General features: G+C 38.9%; 1 protein-coding gene across 4 annotated transcripts in view; it reads left to right on the forward strand.

Moving 5' to 3' along the window:
- Positions 1-15,297, forward strand: part of myo6a (myosin VIa) — a 68,515-nt gene extending 53,218 nt beyond the window's left edge. The window contains exons 27-36 of one of the 4 annotated variants that reach the window (XM_066723399.1): positions 537-615; positions 3,323-3,483; positions 3,663-3,701; positions 4,048-4,077; positions 5,501-5,539; positions 8,361-8,464; positions 9,842-9,973; positions 11,093-11,119; positions 12,054-12,272; positions 12,888-15,297. In XM_066723399.1, coding sequence (XP_066579496.1) covers positions 537-615; positions 3,323-3,483; positions 3,663-3,701; positions 4,048-4,077; positions 5,501-5,539; positions 8,361-8,464; positions 9,842-9,973; positions 11,093-11,119; positions 12,054-12,272; positions 12,888-13,087 — 1,030 coding nt within the window. In that variant the 3' untranslated portion in view covers positions 13,088-15,297. The remainder of the gene's footprint in view (positions 1-536; positions 616-3,322; positions 3,484-3,662; positions 3,702-4,047; positions 4,078-5,500; positions 5,540-8,360; positions 8,465-9,841; positions 9,974-11,092; positions 11,120-12,053; positions 12,273-12,887) is intronic. The other 3 variants (XM_066723407.1, XM_066723415.1, XM_066723424.1) reach the window with 3 other exon arrangements.
- The last annotated feature ends 1,741 nt before the right edge of the window (positions 15,298-17,038 follow it).

Genomic DNA, 17,038 nt, shown 5'->3' on the forward strand with positions numbered 1-17,038 from the left:
ATGCCTCTACATCTGTGTGCGTTCCTTTACTGACCCCATCATGGTCCCCACACCCTGGCTAACCTCTCTGAGGGATTTTGACTGCCATGACGGCCAGGCCGTCTGCCCTCAGCCAAATGATTAACACCATATAACGCCTACGTATCAATCAGCAACAAATAGTTGTACGTTCTGTCCTCTAACTTGTGGCGTTTGCCTCAGACTCCACAGTAATCTATGCCAGTGTAATTCTCACACTGTATTTATTGAAGTCGTCTATAATTGTTCAACATACACTTCATGCCATATTTAAGTAGCATCCATCGCACTGTAGGCCGTGATTACCGGCTTCAAAAGAGGCTTTGATCTCGTTTTGGAACAGCGCGAAGCTGCTTTGAGTTTTCGAGTTGGATTGCTCGTGTTGTTCTTAGGAAGGGTATAATGTCCTCCTACATCCCTGTGACCCAGCGCTACACAAAATCAAACACGAAGCACTTTTCTCGGCGCTCTGCGGCCTCATTGTACCTTATGAGCCTCTGTTTGTGTTTCACTTTCAGGAAAGCAGAAATGGAGTTGAAGAGGAAGCAAGAGGAAGAGGAGCGTAAGAAGAGAGAGGAAGAGGAGAAAAGACTACAGGTTAGTGTTGTTTCAGAGACCAGAATATGGCTGATCTTGTGTAGGTTGTGCTCCGTGAGTGGCTAATCCCTCTTTAGCAGCCCTTTACCTGGACTGCCCCTACAAAGCAGTGTGGCAGCTTCCCAGAATTGTTTTTATTTCCTCCCAGACTGACCTGTATGTCTGCCATGAGATCTTTTAAGTATATTTGTGCATCTAACTTGGGAAAAACAAACCACTTAAAAAGATTAACATACTGTTTATTTAAGAAAAAAAAAAACGTTTTGAAAAAAGTTTAATTCCTCAGTCACTTAATTTAGACAAAAACACTTAGGCTGCCTTACTTTTATTATTATTTTATTTATTCAATCTGGTTCAACAACACCTATTATTAAAGACTACAGGGAGAGCATGGACATCATATCGTCTGCATCTCTGTTTCCACGCTTGCTGGATTAAAAGAGGGTTCATGCCTTACCCTCACCTGCTCTTTACTTTAATCGTCCCACTCTGAAGGGCCTCCACTCGAGCATAGTCTCCTAATATTGCATCTGCTAGTGAGAGATGAAAATGATCACACTCAAGATGGGTTTGAATACTCTTCAGTTCTCAACAGTCTTTCAAGATGCTTGTACCAGGTTATTGATAAAACGGGAAAATAATGTAATGTGTCAGTGTTTTATTTGTGCTTTTTTAAATCAATATGGCTTCCTGTCCATGTTCCAAACAAGAAAAATAGCCTCTCCAGTTTATTTTTCCTCTATCCAGACTTATTCGAGGGACTCTGAAGGACTTTAAGGTCACCTGTTTTTATGTAATCTGAGGTCCATGTAATAAGAACCCGTAGCTTTTTTTAGTAGTTCTAGGTTTAATCTAATCTTTGGCTCTCCAACTTCAGAGCTGGCGTCTCTAATTGCTGTGCATTGTGTTGTGCATCTGTTGTTTGTGTCAAGTAAAAATAGAAAGCCAGCTTGGACTGGTGCATTATTCCATTTAGGTTGAGCAATCTGTGTTATTGTTCGATTTTAAGTTAATGGATTGAATTAACTGACTGGACCCTGACATTTTTGCACATTTTGAATAGGTCACAAAAAGCAATCCAAATAGAAGGGTGGGTGGTGTTTATATGTGGGTTGCGCCACAGTAATGAATCGGGAAATGAATGGAATTGCTTCTGTTTGAAGAAAGTTTCTCATCTGCGAATAAAGCTGGCCATTTCCTTTAAGGGCCGGCTTTCGTGGATCTGTTCCAGCAAACAATCATTCTCAGACCTCTAAAATCAGGACAGTCTCATTAATGCAGGGATAACCCCTGTAAGAAGCCTAATCAGTTCTTACCGCAACTGGCATGATTTTAATTGCTTAAGAGGCTAGCACCCAAAACGTTCTCTCTTTTGTCAAATGTAGAAACTCTTTCCTGACGTGGGATAGATTAGTTGATTTCTACAGCCTTTCCATTACAGACAGTTATACTCAAGAGCAGAAATGTCTGTTTAATTTTTTAAATATTGGGAGCCTTGTTCTGCTCTGAAAATTCCCTTTGAAATCTAATTTTATCTACGAGTAAATATGGTTTTATTTTATAGACACATCTCACACATCAGATAAGTTGAAAGGGAGGAATGGTTCAGACAGTGAACGTAGGGGGTAGGCCAGACTGAAAACCTGCCATATTTTGATCCAAGAATACATCTTCTGACAGTAACATGATGTTCCTCAGTTGTCTACCATTTGAGTATTGATGAGGCCCAGTCAAAGAGAATATCTTCCTTGTGTAGATATTTGGGAACTCTGTTTACATTCAACCATCATCAATACCAGCCTACACTCTCTGTGGATAAAGGCGTCTGCCAATGAATAAATAAATACATAAATAAATAATAGATGGTAATAAATAATGTTGTACAAAATTGCAATGAAAACCAGTGAAGACTTCAGCATACTCTTATCAAAATTGCCTATGAAGTTTATACACTTCACATAAACATCTAAAATGAAAAAGGGCAAACCAATCAAGTTTTGACTGTAATTGTTGCATTTGACTTTACAGTGGCGAAACCAATTTAGGTGTTTCAAATGTTTTCAGTGCTTGTCTGATGTGTTTTTTTGTTATTGTCGCGGGATATGTAGATCCAAAGCAATGTATTGGTTTGTGCTAACTTGTTGACATATTCCACAAAAACACAAGGACATGCATAGGATACAATTATCGGCGGCTGTTCAGTCCATCATGCCAGTCCATCATGCTCGTATCAGTAGTTTGGGATGCGTGACTTTTTTATAATTAGTGTAACACCCACATGTTGATCCATTATTACTCTTCAGTTTTGGACCAAGAGCCTCTTCAAACAGAGCTAACTTTTAACTGGACATTGCACTGAAACCCCTTAAAATAGGTTCTGAGTCCCATCATTTACGCTCATAGATTTGGCTTAATGAAAGAGCATTCATATGTAGTGCCTCATACAATAAAAGAAAACTAAACTTTTGGTCCACATACTTCCTTAAAAGATAATCCCAGAAGAAAATGGCATACAGATTCTTATAACCTGAACCCCATTTTTCACTTGGATATTAATATTGATCGAAAGTAGAAGGGCAAGTAATAACATGTGTTTGATCCTCTTGATACTCTACCCCGTTTGACTGGTTACCTCCCGTCATTACTCGATTATTTATAAATCTGTGACGCTCAATATTAAGTGTCATAGCGCCACCTTGTGTTTCAGGCGGAGATGGAGATGCAGTTCGCGGCCGAGAGGGAGGAAGAGGCCCAGAGACAGGCCGTACTGGAGCAGGAGCGCCGGGACCGAGAGTTGGCCATGAGGATCGCCCAGAGCGAGGCCGAACTCATCACTGAGGAGACCCAGCCCGACGCTGCCTTGCGCAGGTAATATTACAGTCCGGCGCTTTGTCAGCTATTGAGGAGGTAGTCTAGAGATCCAGGACAGAGTGGTTGAGGAGTAACTAGAGGTCCGAGAGGCTCAAGTCCTGGTTAGTCCTGAAGCGAGCAAAGACAACTCCTTTGCATTTGTGTTTAACCTGTTAATTCTGTTTACTTTCTCCCAGTAACGGCACCTCACTCACTCCCGTCCCAGTGAAGGCTAAGTAAGACATCAAAACCCCCATTCCAAACAAAATCCACTTTTTCTCCAATTAATTCAATGTCCTGCATGCTTTGATTTGCCGACTACATCTCTTATCAATCTAAGATGAAGGGTTTTGTTAACTGTGCGATGCAGTGTTCTGATTAACAAAAGCTTGATTTTGTCCTAATCGATGTGGCAAAAGAGCAGTTGAAGGGTGTTCTGTGCCTCAGTTCACTGCCCAGAGCAATAAACAGATCAAATCCCAAATCAAAGTACAGACAACAAGGAAATCACCGTTTCTGATCTAAAGTTTGAGTGTTTGGAGATCATCCCTCCAGTCTAATGTCGCTGTCTTCTGTTTGCAGTGCTCGGGGACCAACTAAGAAATTGACAATGTATGTTCCTTTTAAATACTTTTATTTTACTTTTGCAGATGCATGGTAATATTCCACAAATAGTTTTTGCAAAAGTCTTGAGCTTGTGCCTTTTTCCTGAACCGTTGCCATGAAAACATGATTCTTGCTTTAGATGCAGGAGATGAGGGGTGTTGGACTTGTTTATATTGCACTGGGCTGTTAAAGCAGTTTTCTTAAATGTGTATTTAAACACAGGACTACAACAGCTACAAAGTGCATCTTCCAGAGACGTATACGCTCCCCAGCTTCGTATTATGTATTAATTCTCCTGAGAACTTGAATTGCTCTCCCTATGGCTCTCTGCTTTTAACTCCCACTTCATATATAATAAAACAGGATTAATGGGTGGCTTTCTTTCTAATAAAAGGTCAAAACAAGCCTGAGAACTGGGTCCAGCTAGAAAACATCCTTAAGGTTAAGGACACTTAAGGTTATCGGTTGTAATTATTGTGTTCCACACAATACAGGTTAAATACAATGGCAGCCATTTGTTCAGTTTTCAGGCAATACTTTCACATTCAGAATTGTAATTCAGTCTCTAAACCCACGGTTGCCTGGGGGTGGAAGCACAAGGCTTTCGTTTTAAGGACACATGCAGTTTGCTATGAACATAAAACAAAATACATCAATTAACAATCTCCTGGGATTCAGTTCCCTGTGGAGATGAATTCACTGAGGGTTATACCAAAGCAAGGTGGAACAATTATGAAATTGCCTGGACAAACCCTCCTCTGTCATTTCACTGCAGCAGTCTCCACAGAGCACACGTATTTAAAATTGTTACTGTGTTTTCTCCGCTTTACCATTGCATGTGGAGAAAGTGAAGGCTTTTCTGTGCCGCTTGGTGCTGTCTGTACAGTCATAGTGAATTTGCCAGCAGTTCACCATTCATTCTTACAGTCTGAGCTCCCTTCTCTCAGATTCGACTTGTTTTTGCCAACCGTTTAATGACTGGATTACAATTAAATGTGTTGTCTACAGCAGCATAAAAGAAAATGGCTGTCAAGACATAGGTTGATTAGTCAGTGGGCTGCCCTCACAATGACATTGTCTGTTGACATGAAACATTGAAAGCTGGTTTGAATTAAATGAACCCTCTACGTTCTCATTAAGCTTGCTAAAATGGTCATTATTTATAATGTTATTCTCCTCAGCAATGTAATGAATTAGAACATCTCCCACTAGTGTATCCGCTAAATATTTTAAGCAGTATCTTGTGTTGCCAGTTTGCCTCTGGCTTAAGTACATAGTTTTGTTTTGTGGTAGGCAGTGTCCAGTGGAGAATTGCTCTTTACCAAAAAGGCAATCTAAAAAATACATGTTTTTTCTCTGAAATATCACTAACTCTCTAAAGCTAAGCCATGTTTAACCTGTGTGTGCTGTAATTATCATGTTCTTTTAGGGAAGAAATGGCCAAAGAAATGTCTGAGCTGCTGTCTAGGTGGGTAGTGAAGCAACTTTATTTCCCAATGGAGCTGAATCGCCACAATCCAAAACAATGAGAATATTCAGCACCTCTGAATAATTGACCGGTGTTTTTATTCTGCATGCCTTTAATTCCCTTAATTTTTTATAATATAATTTTAAAAAGTTTTAACTTATTTTTAAAATATAGAAAGTGTTACATTTGGAAGCCAATGTGGATAATAAAAGGTCACAGACATTACCCACAGTGCAGTGCGAATGAGATCTGTGATTCTGCTGCACACTAACTGGGTTTAGGAGTCCCAAGGACATTGTCAGTTTCTCCTCATTCAGTCTGAGTGTACATTACTGAGCTGAATTTTAAAATGGTGATTTGCAAATATAAAATCAGTAAAATCTTGAAAAGAAAAATGAAATGTATACACAACATACGTTATAATTTATTTTAATGGAATGTATTTGATCACATATCTTAATATCTTCTGATGTTTCCTATATTGTATTGCTTGTTAAGTGTGTCACCAACCCCCCCCCAAGTCTAAAACTCTCAATGTCTGTGTGCTGCCGTGACACAAGGTTGAGGATTATTCAGTCGAAATTGATATTGTGAGAGGAGTGTTGTTGGGAAGAGGATCTTTTCTCTGACTCTAAAAGAAAACCGCACAAATGCTTAGTTAAGCACATATACATTTATAGCCTGTATATGCAGATGGTTCTTTCATGGCTGAATAATTTCTACTTGAAAACCCGATTATCTGTCGGGAAATGTTGAATCCTCCTCTCTTTCTGGTAATAATTCACAATGTAATCTTCTCTTCGTGTCACCAGCACGCAAGATGCGGCAGTAGAGTTCAGGATGCACAGTTTGGAAATAAAGATGATTTGTGCCTTTTAAAGTTAGTTATTTATTTGAATCCACCAGAGTCCTGAATTGCTGCTTTTTATTATTATATATGTGTATTTCTAAATGTACATAATACTGCAGCATCTCAGAATGAAGATGATAAAATGTACCACTTGTGTTAGTAATATAGCACCCCCCCACCACACACACACTCTCTCTCTCACACACACACACACACACACACACACACACACACAAACAAACAAACAACAGGGTTTTCAGCATTTCTCAAGTATTCAGTGTATGTGGTGATTGATACAATGATACAATTGATACAAATACAGGTACCATTTAAATTTTGCATGTTAATTTTCTAGTAAAAAACTATTTTAGGAACTACCTAGTTCTTCTCTTCTTTCCAGTGTTTCTGTAACATTTAATGAGTTAATTTATCAGTTTTCTTGTTGGGTAAAATTTTGTCTGAAGAAATAAGCTTTATATACATTTATAGAAGCCTTTTTTTTTTTTTTTTTTTGCTATATTTAGTTTTTATAATAAGCTGCAAGAAACAATGTGATTAGAAAGCATCCGGTTGTTACCTCAACAACAAACCAGTGAATCTCAATGCTGGTTCCCTGGCATGCACAGTAGTTTAATTATATAATATATTTTCACGAGTAAACGACCCCAATTCCATGCGACAAACTATAAACACCTGCTTCTAACTCACTCCCCTAGCGTTCGTCACATAACCAACCTCTCTCACTAAACTGGGGCCTAAACCCCTGAAATTAAAGTTACAGCTCACTCCCAACTCTGTTCTAGCACAGAAGTTACTCTGAATCTACCCTCCCCTGAACTACACACACAGCCCTGCGGTCTCAGGACTGAGATGATCCCGCAGTGCCGCTCAGGGTTGACTTTGATTCCCCTTCAGGAAAATGACTTAATTCCAACTCTTGAAACACACACACCCTGTTTACGGTCATTGATAATGAGTGACATGTAGGCCACAACTCCTAATCAGCTCAAATCAAACTTGTGGTTGCTAATTGGCTCTGTAGGACTCCCACTATCCCACCGGTTTATAGAGGCTGCCGGATGTTCAAGTCCAAGGCGGTCACTCTCCCATCCCAAGGTCACTGCGTGTTCCAGGAACTCAGAATAGCCGTTGCGATGTGAGGCGGCTCTCATAATGGAAAGGCTAAGTCAGCCAATAGGATTAGTTCGGTGGGACCAAGGTGACTTATTTCCTCAATCACTGCTCTGGTGGCCGGCGATCACAACACGGCGACTGTGCGAAAGGCCTCAACACGTTTTCTAAAAGGGGCAAATCCGGTGGTTTATTAAATTAGGGGGTTCAGCACAGCGGGAGAAGGAGGTGACGCATTCCGTGGTTTTTCTCGAGTCATGTTCCACGGTAACAGACAGAACGCAAGAGGCGCTTAATCTGTCCTTCTGCGAATAGAGTGGCACTGCAAGTGTGAGGTTTGATCCAGGGATTTGGTTATTGATTTGCTCGGCCACGTTCACTTCATGGACGCCCCACTGCCTCTTCAGAAATTGACACTGTTGTGGAGTTGTATGGCAATGAATACTGTACTGTATAATGTAACATTTTTTTTAACATCTTCTCAGAAACCAAAAATCTTTGTGTGTCTGTATTGCTCATTTTCTTTACAGCATTTTTTTTTACTTAATGTAACACAAATAGTTTCACATTTTCTACGTATTTTAAGAGAAATGTACAACATTCTGAAAGAAGGAAAAAATAAATCAATCATGTCTGCAGCATAGTGTTATTGAAAACGGACACTTACAGTGGGCTCTTAGGGTTTAATGAGTGCTTTTCATTATAAGGAGGAGGGAGGCAGACTTCTCTTCACAAGGCCTGTTTCCTTACACCCCCCCACGTCTGCAGTTACAAGGGCCTGTATGAGACAGTGGAGTTGCTCTCGCTCAATCGCTGCGTCTCGCTTGCTTCCTCTCGCAGGGGGCCACAGGTGCAGGCGACCAAGGCGGCTGCGGGCACCAAGAAGTACGAGTTGAGCAAGTGGAAGTACGCCGAACTCCGGGATGCCATCAACACCTCGTGTGGTATGAGCCAGACTCTGCATGTTTTCCTTATGAAATGATGTATCTTATGAAGCTTCTGAGTTGTGTAAGAAATGCTTTAATAACTTCTCGCTGGGTAAAGAGGACAGTGCTGTGGGGGATGTCAACCAGCAAGATTAGGGACACAGATGATAATATATATGTATAGAATATAATATCCTACTTTCCCACTTCCAGACAGCTGGTCTGGATCAACGCAATCTAATTAATCTAAATCAACTTTGCATTTTGCCTTCAGGCATTTATTGAAATTAATAACTAATCCGCCAGTACTAAAATCTTTTATCATTATTTATATGGATCTGTCTATATAGTTTAGGCTTGTATATTTAAGGCTTGTGTAGAGTATTTCTGTGACACTAGATGTGACCTTTTCATGTCTGTACTTGAAAATGTTGTGAGTCTTATAGGTTAATGGAATAATTACCCCACCGGTGATAGTGATGTGTCCATTTCTCAGGTTTTATAAGACCGTCTGAAGCTTCCCATGTAAACACCATAGGCAAACTGAGCACTTAACAGTGATCCCCCCCAGCAACGTGGATATAATATTTCAGTCATGTGGGAGTATTAGATCTGGATGTCTCCTGCTAGTACATCTACTTATTTTGGCCATAAAAGCGAACTTCCAATTAATAGGAGGTGAAAGGGCACTGGTTGACCATTCCCACTGAGGATATTCAGAAAATTGCCTCAAACTTTTACAATAACTTGAACTTAAAATCTTAAGATTGACTTAGTTTAAGGGAAAACTTCATACTCTACACTACACAGCAAAACAAAATAAAAAAAAAAGACCAGCAGGGCATTGCTTTTGTCTCATTCTATGGAAATATAGACACTGATGAAGATTTTAAAGTTTACTCAGAACTGTATCATCCAGATATTGCCTTTTTTCCCCTCATTTGAAGCACTGAGATTTCTCTCAAGTGAAATGACAGATTCCAGTTCTGTTGATCTGGAAGAGGGTTTGTGTTTTCCTTGCTTTAGAAAATGTGGTAATTTAACTCTTCATTGTTTTATATTACATGTTTTAATTTAAATTAGATTTTCTAAATGGATTAAAGTAATAAATATAAAAGTCTTTAGACATATTCCTTTTCTTCACACAAATCCATTACAGTACCAGTGCAAACGGCTTCTATTTTCAAGTAAAAACCGGTTTAAAAGAACAAGAAAGAACAAACATTATGTAGTCTTTGTTTTTAATTTCTTTGGGAGATCAAACCGCTAATAAATAAACTGTGTTTAGTTTTCCTCAGTACAATCATCCTGTGATCCGACTCCTCTCTGTATAATCCAAGTTATTTATGCATTATCCAAGTTATGCATAATCCCTGTATTGTTTTCCTGTTTTAGATATTGAGTTGTTGGCAGCTTGCAGAGAGGAGTTTCACCGCAGGCTGAAGGTCTATCATGCTTGGAAGTCAAAGAACAAAAAGCGCAACACTGAAACCGAACAGCGGGCACCGAAGTCAGTCACGGACTACGGTAAGAGACTCGGTCTCCCCAGAGCTTGTGCTGCTTTTATCGCTCGGCAGCTTCTTTTATCCGGTCTCAGTGTGATTTTGTCACAATGGTCGTGTGTCATCTGAATGTTTAGTGGGATGTATTACTTTGTTTCAAGTACTGTGTTTTTGTTCTGTCAACCATTGCACCTGTGAGCTTCAAAATCTTTAGTTCCCCCTCATCGGCTGGGCACGGAGTTTGTGTTCGGCTACTATAAACCTGCCCCAGGATGGCACACAGGGCAAACGAGATGAAAGATGGGCAGAATGCTGGAGTTGCCACAGACTAGTACGGTCCATCACATCAAACTCTTCCAGCCCTGCTCTGTTAAAAACTCGGCCTTAACTTCTGACTTCTTAACTTCGTCTCTGTCAGAACGGTTCAGCGCAATGATGGCTTCTGTGGTCCCAACTTGCTGACTCATGCTCTTTAGTCTAGTGTGGCTTGTTCATATTTACGGGAGATGGAAGGTTCAGTTTTTCATCTGATTTTGCGATCGAGATTAGTCACTGGAAAAAAAAAAAAAAAGTTATATATCTTTGAAAGTTATGGAATCACAATGGTTCGTGCCCCAGGTGGATGAGAAGACTTTGCAGCTGAAAGATAATTTAAAAATTAATTTCCCACCTGATGCAATATCCACCGGGAACCTTAACAGGATTGAAAACTTTTATTAAATCTGTACATTAATTTCTAAACTTCTTGTTTTCAGAAACAGCATTTTGTGCAGAACTGTTGATAGTTAATTATTAGTGACTCTTAGTTTTGTGAATATGGATTTTAGGTCATCAATCTTTTTCAGAAAAACAAAGAAATCACACATTTACTTCTGCAATTGCAAGCCTGTTCTTAATAGTCAAATCATGTTTATAGCTTATTTTCATGTGTTCCCTTTTTTGCCTTAGTGATTAATTGTCTACTTCTGTTAAGTTGTTCTTTATCTATATATAATTAGCTCTCATGCAATTTATTTTATTCATCATGAAAAGGCAATATAAAGCTTGAAATGTGCAACAGAAGGCATTCTGTTGGAAGTTGGTTGCAATTAAATCGACGTTGCAGGTCTTGTCTTTATGTATAACGTGGCATGTTTATTTTCAGATCATGCACCTTTCATGAAAAACTCATGTAAGTGAGAATCAGTAATGTAACAATGCTAATACTTCAAATGATCTTCAAACTTCTAACATTGGGATGAGGGTGACTTTGGTGCTTTGCTGCAGATGTGCTGAAGTTTGACTTGGAAATTAGTTATTATGGGGTCCTTGAGTATTAATACTCCAGAAAGTGGGCAATTGGCGTTCATTTAAAAAAAACAACAACAACAATCTCTACTGCAGCAACATCCAGTCTATTTTTAGACTACTAAGACAGTCTTTATCTGTTTCTATTTGAGGGCTAGTGTACGGATAGATTTAATCTTAAACCATCCTTTACAACAGAACATTTTCCTTTTATGTTCTCTTGAGAGAAAAAAAAAAAACAGCCTATGAGAAAAAAACTAAACAAAAAAAAAACACTAGTCCATCTAGGTTTGGGGCCATGCAAACTTAGATCGCTGTTTGATGGTGATGATGATGTTGTTTTTTGGAATTGAACAAATCTGCCTCAGTCTTGTAGTCTGATTCAGATTAGCTTTCGGTTTTAGAAGTATTTGGAATAGCTTAACAAATCTGTCTGCTGAGAAGGAAGCGTGGGAATTTCTATCCTTTGTTCGGGTAGAAATACGTTATCTTAAATGCCAATTAACCAATTTTTTAAAGCCTAATATAATTTAGTGATCCCTGTAACTGCCTAGTTAGTTGTTTTTCCCCTATTTAACTTTGTTGTATCCTTTAATACTATTTTGTCCTTGGTTAGAATATCTAATACAGTAACCTGGGTCTTGCTGGGTTTCTCAGCTGGGTTTTTTTTATTTTTTTTTAATGAAAGCTCTTACAGAAAATAATGTAAATGCTGGTGGGTGAAGCTTTCTTTTGCATGTGGGGTCAGTGTGACTGGTTCTAGAAGTGGTGGGAAAAGGTTAGTTATCAGAAACGTTCTTTTCTTCTCTCTCCTGCAGCCCAGCAAAACCCTGCCCCCCCAATGCCAGCGCAGCAACAAGAGATTGCGATGAACCGGCAGCAACGTTATTTCCGCATCCCTTTCATCCGCCCTGCCGACCAGTACAAGGACCCCCAGAACAAGAAGAAAGGCTGGTGGTATGCCCATTTCGACGGGCCCTGGATCGCTCGCCAAATGGAGCTGCACCCAGACAAGCAGCCGATCCTGCTTGTGGCCGGTAGGTCCTAAAACCTCCTTTTTCTCAGCCTCTTAAAGCTGAGCCGTAAGACAACGGAAAGATTACGGGAAGACTAAACTTGAGCTTCTCTCCTTCTGCCTATCTATAGAACACAGGCTTCTTTGAGGACTGTAAATCTACAAACACAAACACACCCACACACTTAAATGCTGTAATGCAAACTCTCTGAAGTCCCGAAATAGTGGGCCCCGGTGTTTATTGTTGGCCGGATAACTAGTGCCACACACGATGAGTACTTTCAAGTGTTTTCCCAGTCGTTTGTATCCCAGTTTCGATGCTTCACACCACTGTAGCGAGTCTTTGTCTCTTTGAAATACCCACTACAGGTTTTGTGCCCAGTGTATCCAAGCCCCTGTAAAATTCACGGTCGAATTCAAGTGACTGATTTGTTAGTTTTAAAACCTTCAGATGTCAGTCAAGTCAATCCATTGAAACTGATGTGATGATAATTAGGTGATAAGCACATTAATACTAATTCAATCTGAAACGGCCCCTTAATGATGATAGGCAAATTAAATGTATGCGCTTAAATATCAACCTTACCTCGATCCCGGCGCTGTTTAACCGTGCGTTGACGCGTCTCATCCTCTCCAGGCAAGGATGACATGGAGATGTGCGAGCTGAGTCTGGAGGAGACCGGGCTGACCAGGAAACGGGGGGCTGAGATTTTGCCAAGGCAGTTTGAAGAGATCTGGGAGCGCTGCGGGGGGATACAGTACCTCAGGAGCGCGATCGAAACCAAGCAGGCAAGACCCACGTACGCCACGGCCATGCTGCAGAACCTCCTCAAATAAGCGCCAGGTCCCATGCTTGATAATATTAAGGGGAGGAGTAGATAACCCTTCTAGTGGAGCAAAGGGAAGACTGCACTCATTGTTATTATTAAGGGCATTTAATTATAGTTATCTCACTGGGGGCATCCAAGTTTTAAGTGAACTGATTCCTGTTCAATCTTTCTTTGTTGTTTATTTTTTTGTTTTTCTACTCCCATTTTTTTTTTTTTTTTTTTTTGCAGTGAATGCGCACAGAAAAGAAAACCACCTTGACCCTGACCTCTGATTTAATGTTTTTCAACCTTTAACTGTGAGGCCATAACAGAAACATTGACCCCTTGAATCACTGTGTTATATCAAAGGTTTGAATGCTGCTAGTCAAACTGTCTTGGCACCATTCGACTTGTTAATATCCCCGTAAGCACGCCTAGCTACAAGGCTTTTTAGAACGAGGTACATGTTTTTTCTTCGACCTTTCTACTTCAGGAGTTTTGCAAAAAGTCTGTTTTTCTCACGGCATGTTCTTCATGACAGGATAGTGGCAGGACGTGCTGAGAATTGGCGTTCGTTGTGGTTGGTTTTGTTTGGTTCTTGGTTCCAACGTAAGGATAGCTCACAGCAGGCGTAGTTTTAAAATTGGTTGTAATTGCATTGATGTGTAAAGAGAGAGTGCCCAATACGGAAGGTACAGTATCTATTCACCCCTGAGAATGCATTATGGTGGTACGCAAGGAAACAATAATACAAAATAAAAGTAAACGATAATCAAATGGCAGCACTACAGTCTGTGTAGCTTTACGGCAGTACAGTGCACATCTGTAGAATAAGAATGACTGAGCTATTGTTTCTGTATTTTCACTCATGCTGCCCCTCTCCTCACCCTTTTAATACTACTTGACAGAATGTAAGTTATTGAAATTCATTTCTTTCTTCCTCCATTTGCCCTATTTTTTTTTTTTTTTTTTTTTGCGAATTACAAAGTTGAACTACTTATTAATGGCGGGGTGGGGGGTTAAAATGGTGCCCAAAGCTTCTCTGGGTTTGCAGTGATGTCTTTAATTCCAATAGAATCTGAAAGGCCTTTATTTTCTAGTATCCTGCACAAAGTACTTGGGTACCTTAGCTCTTTATGAACTGGAACATATATTGTTTTTTTGCAACTTCAAAATGAGGCTTGGAGTTTCCAAAAGGCATTTGTTTATTAATTAAAATGTCCTAGTCATCGGAAGAGGTTTTCAATATTAAAGATTAATACACAAAAAATGTTGTCATTGATAAAACACTGATCATAATAATAATAATACAAATAATAAACAAAGTGTAATGTACAAATGAACTTGACACCTTGCTTATTTACACTTTGGACTCTGGAAGGGCTGAATTTAAGTAATTTGTTGTAAGGATGGAGATAATTATCTGTATAAGAGGAGATGTGATTTGCAAATTAAATCTATCCCTGGTGGAGATCACAGCTGAAAACCTTGAGCTACAGACGACAGTTGGGAGTCATCTCTATATTTTATTTTCCTAACTGTCTGTGTATTTTTGGTAATGATATAGAAATAGAATATTTTATATATACTGAGAGAATGTAACATTTCAATTTATATTTCAAGAGCTATTTTTGAGAGAATAAAAGCAAATTGACCTGTATATTTTGAAATGTGTTTCACGGTAAACCAGGAACTCCAAGCTCAACCTCTTTTATAACTGCTGTACAACATGATGAACACTTTTTTGTTTTAATTAACGAAAACATGTTGACGTATATTATTTTACAAAGGGAGAGTTACATAAAGTCCTGGTGATGGAGCCGTTGAGTGGCATTTGTATGAGACAATCTCACGTGCCAGGCTGGAAAAGTTGTCTACAGGCAGTTGGTTTGTTGTTAACGGTTAAGTTTCCTTTGCTGCTCGGCACAAACCGCTGGATTGTGTTCGTGCGTTTTGATTCTTCCCTCATTCTTTTTTGTGCAAGAGGCGTCTCTCAGTTCAGACCTAATTATTTATTTATGATTTAAAAATACAAGAGTGATTTACTACTGTCGATCTCCTTGATACCCTTTAATGTATAGTACATTTAATGCTGTTGATGTGTTCTATATCGGTTCATAAACTTCAATCATTCCTTTAAAAGATTCTGCATTTTCACCTTTTCCATTTTGTAATGCCGAATTCTAACTGATGTACTTATGCAATGCAGGAAATAAATGCGTTCCATGTTTAACTCAACTGCTTTTCGTTCCTTTATTGATTCATTTGAGAAATTACATTTGTAATTGTAAGGTTATAGTTGTGTTTGTTGTTGTTGTTGTCAATTAAAGGCATTAGAATAGGCAATTCATAGAAAAGCAATACAACTTCACGACTTTTGGCTGGCAAATCACTTTCCATACTAATTCTACCTGTACTCATTATTGTTATTCAGTTTGTTTTCCTGTAGGGCTTAAATGACATTTACTGAAAGTAATCAATTAAAATATACATATAAAACATAGCTGCCGCAATGTGTTTAAAAATAACCACTTATGAGTCAAATGAAAGAAACTGATTTACCTGTGTGTGTGTGTGTGTGGATATTGTGATATATGTTTAGATTTTGGAGGGGAGGGGAGTTTTATAGATTTCCTACCACTGTTTCTCTTTGCAATTGCTGATCTTACAATTGTACTTGGGGCATGATTCCTGGTCTTACTTTTCATGCACTTCTACCCAATACCGGCACAAGTAATATTTGACACAAATTCAATCGACTGGTTTTCAAACTGCTTTTCTATTTTTCCCCTCCTCCTTCTTGAACTGTAGCACAGCTGGTGTTGGAAATGGAAATACACCAGACACGCGTGCACACACGCACACAGACACACACACACAATCAAATCAAGGACTTCTATGTAGACAAACTGTAGAAAAGCAGAGAGTTGGAACATCTAAAACTAGGGTAAAGATTGCATTTCTAAATTGGTGGTTCAGTAGATCTCAAGCTGGAGAATACCGACATTGTTTATTTTCCACACAGATCAAGGGTTTTGGTTCTACACCACTGATCAAATGCTTACAACTGGGGTACTTGTACATACTTCAGGTACACCTGTACCTAGGGCTGCCACTACTGACTATTATGGTAATCGAGTATTCTGTCGATTATGCTGACGATTAATCCAGGTTATTCAGATAAAATGTTTGCAAAAACACTGCTTTTATATAACGCTTTGTTGCAACTTTCTTCTTGTTTTTCAATTTAAAAATAGTGTCAATGTGTGTTTGCCTTTGTTTTTCTTAACCAATAGCAGAGAGATTTGTTTTGAGTTTTAACCACGCTGAAAGTGGGTGTGCTTTTAAGGGAGTCAAATGAGGGATGTTTTGAACATTTTACTGTTTTGGAGACCGATACAACTTAGTGAAGCAAATATTTGAGTATTGTAAACTTTTAATTTGGCACATTGTTCGGTATTGTAGACAGTTATGACAGTGATTTGGAAGAGGGGAAGGCAGAAGTTTATGACAAAGATGCAGGTGGTGAAGGTACAGATTAAGACGTGTCTACTTGATTTCAGCTAGTCGACCTAAATGTCAGAATACCCTGTTTTTAGGACACAAAAGAAGAAGTAATAGTCCAAGATACATTTAACACAGCAAACACGACCAGACGATTTCTCGGAACACATGCAAGCAATGTAAATGTATTGTTATGATTAAATATTACTGGTAGTAATAATGACAACAACAATAAGTACATTGAAGAAGCACGATTTAGTTCAGTGTATTTTTTTGTCCGTGTTTTGTTTTGTTGGTTTCTAGACAGATGTGCTCTTTGCAATACTGATATCATCTCTTGAACATTTTTTTGTAAACATCTGTCTTTTTGTATTTTAAAAACATTCTGTTGATTCGTGTATGTTTTTTTTAAGTGATTATAAACTGGGTTAATTAAAAAAATATATATATATTTTAACTTGTTTCTTTGCTAATT

This window comes from Amia ocellicauda, chromosome 1, assembly GCF_036373705.1.
Source record: "Amia ocellicauda isolate fAmiCal2 chromosome 1, fAmiCal2.hap1, whole genome shotgun sequence".
NCBI lineage: Eukaryota > Metazoa > Chordata > Actinopteri > Amiiformes > Amiidae > Amia > Amia ocellicauda.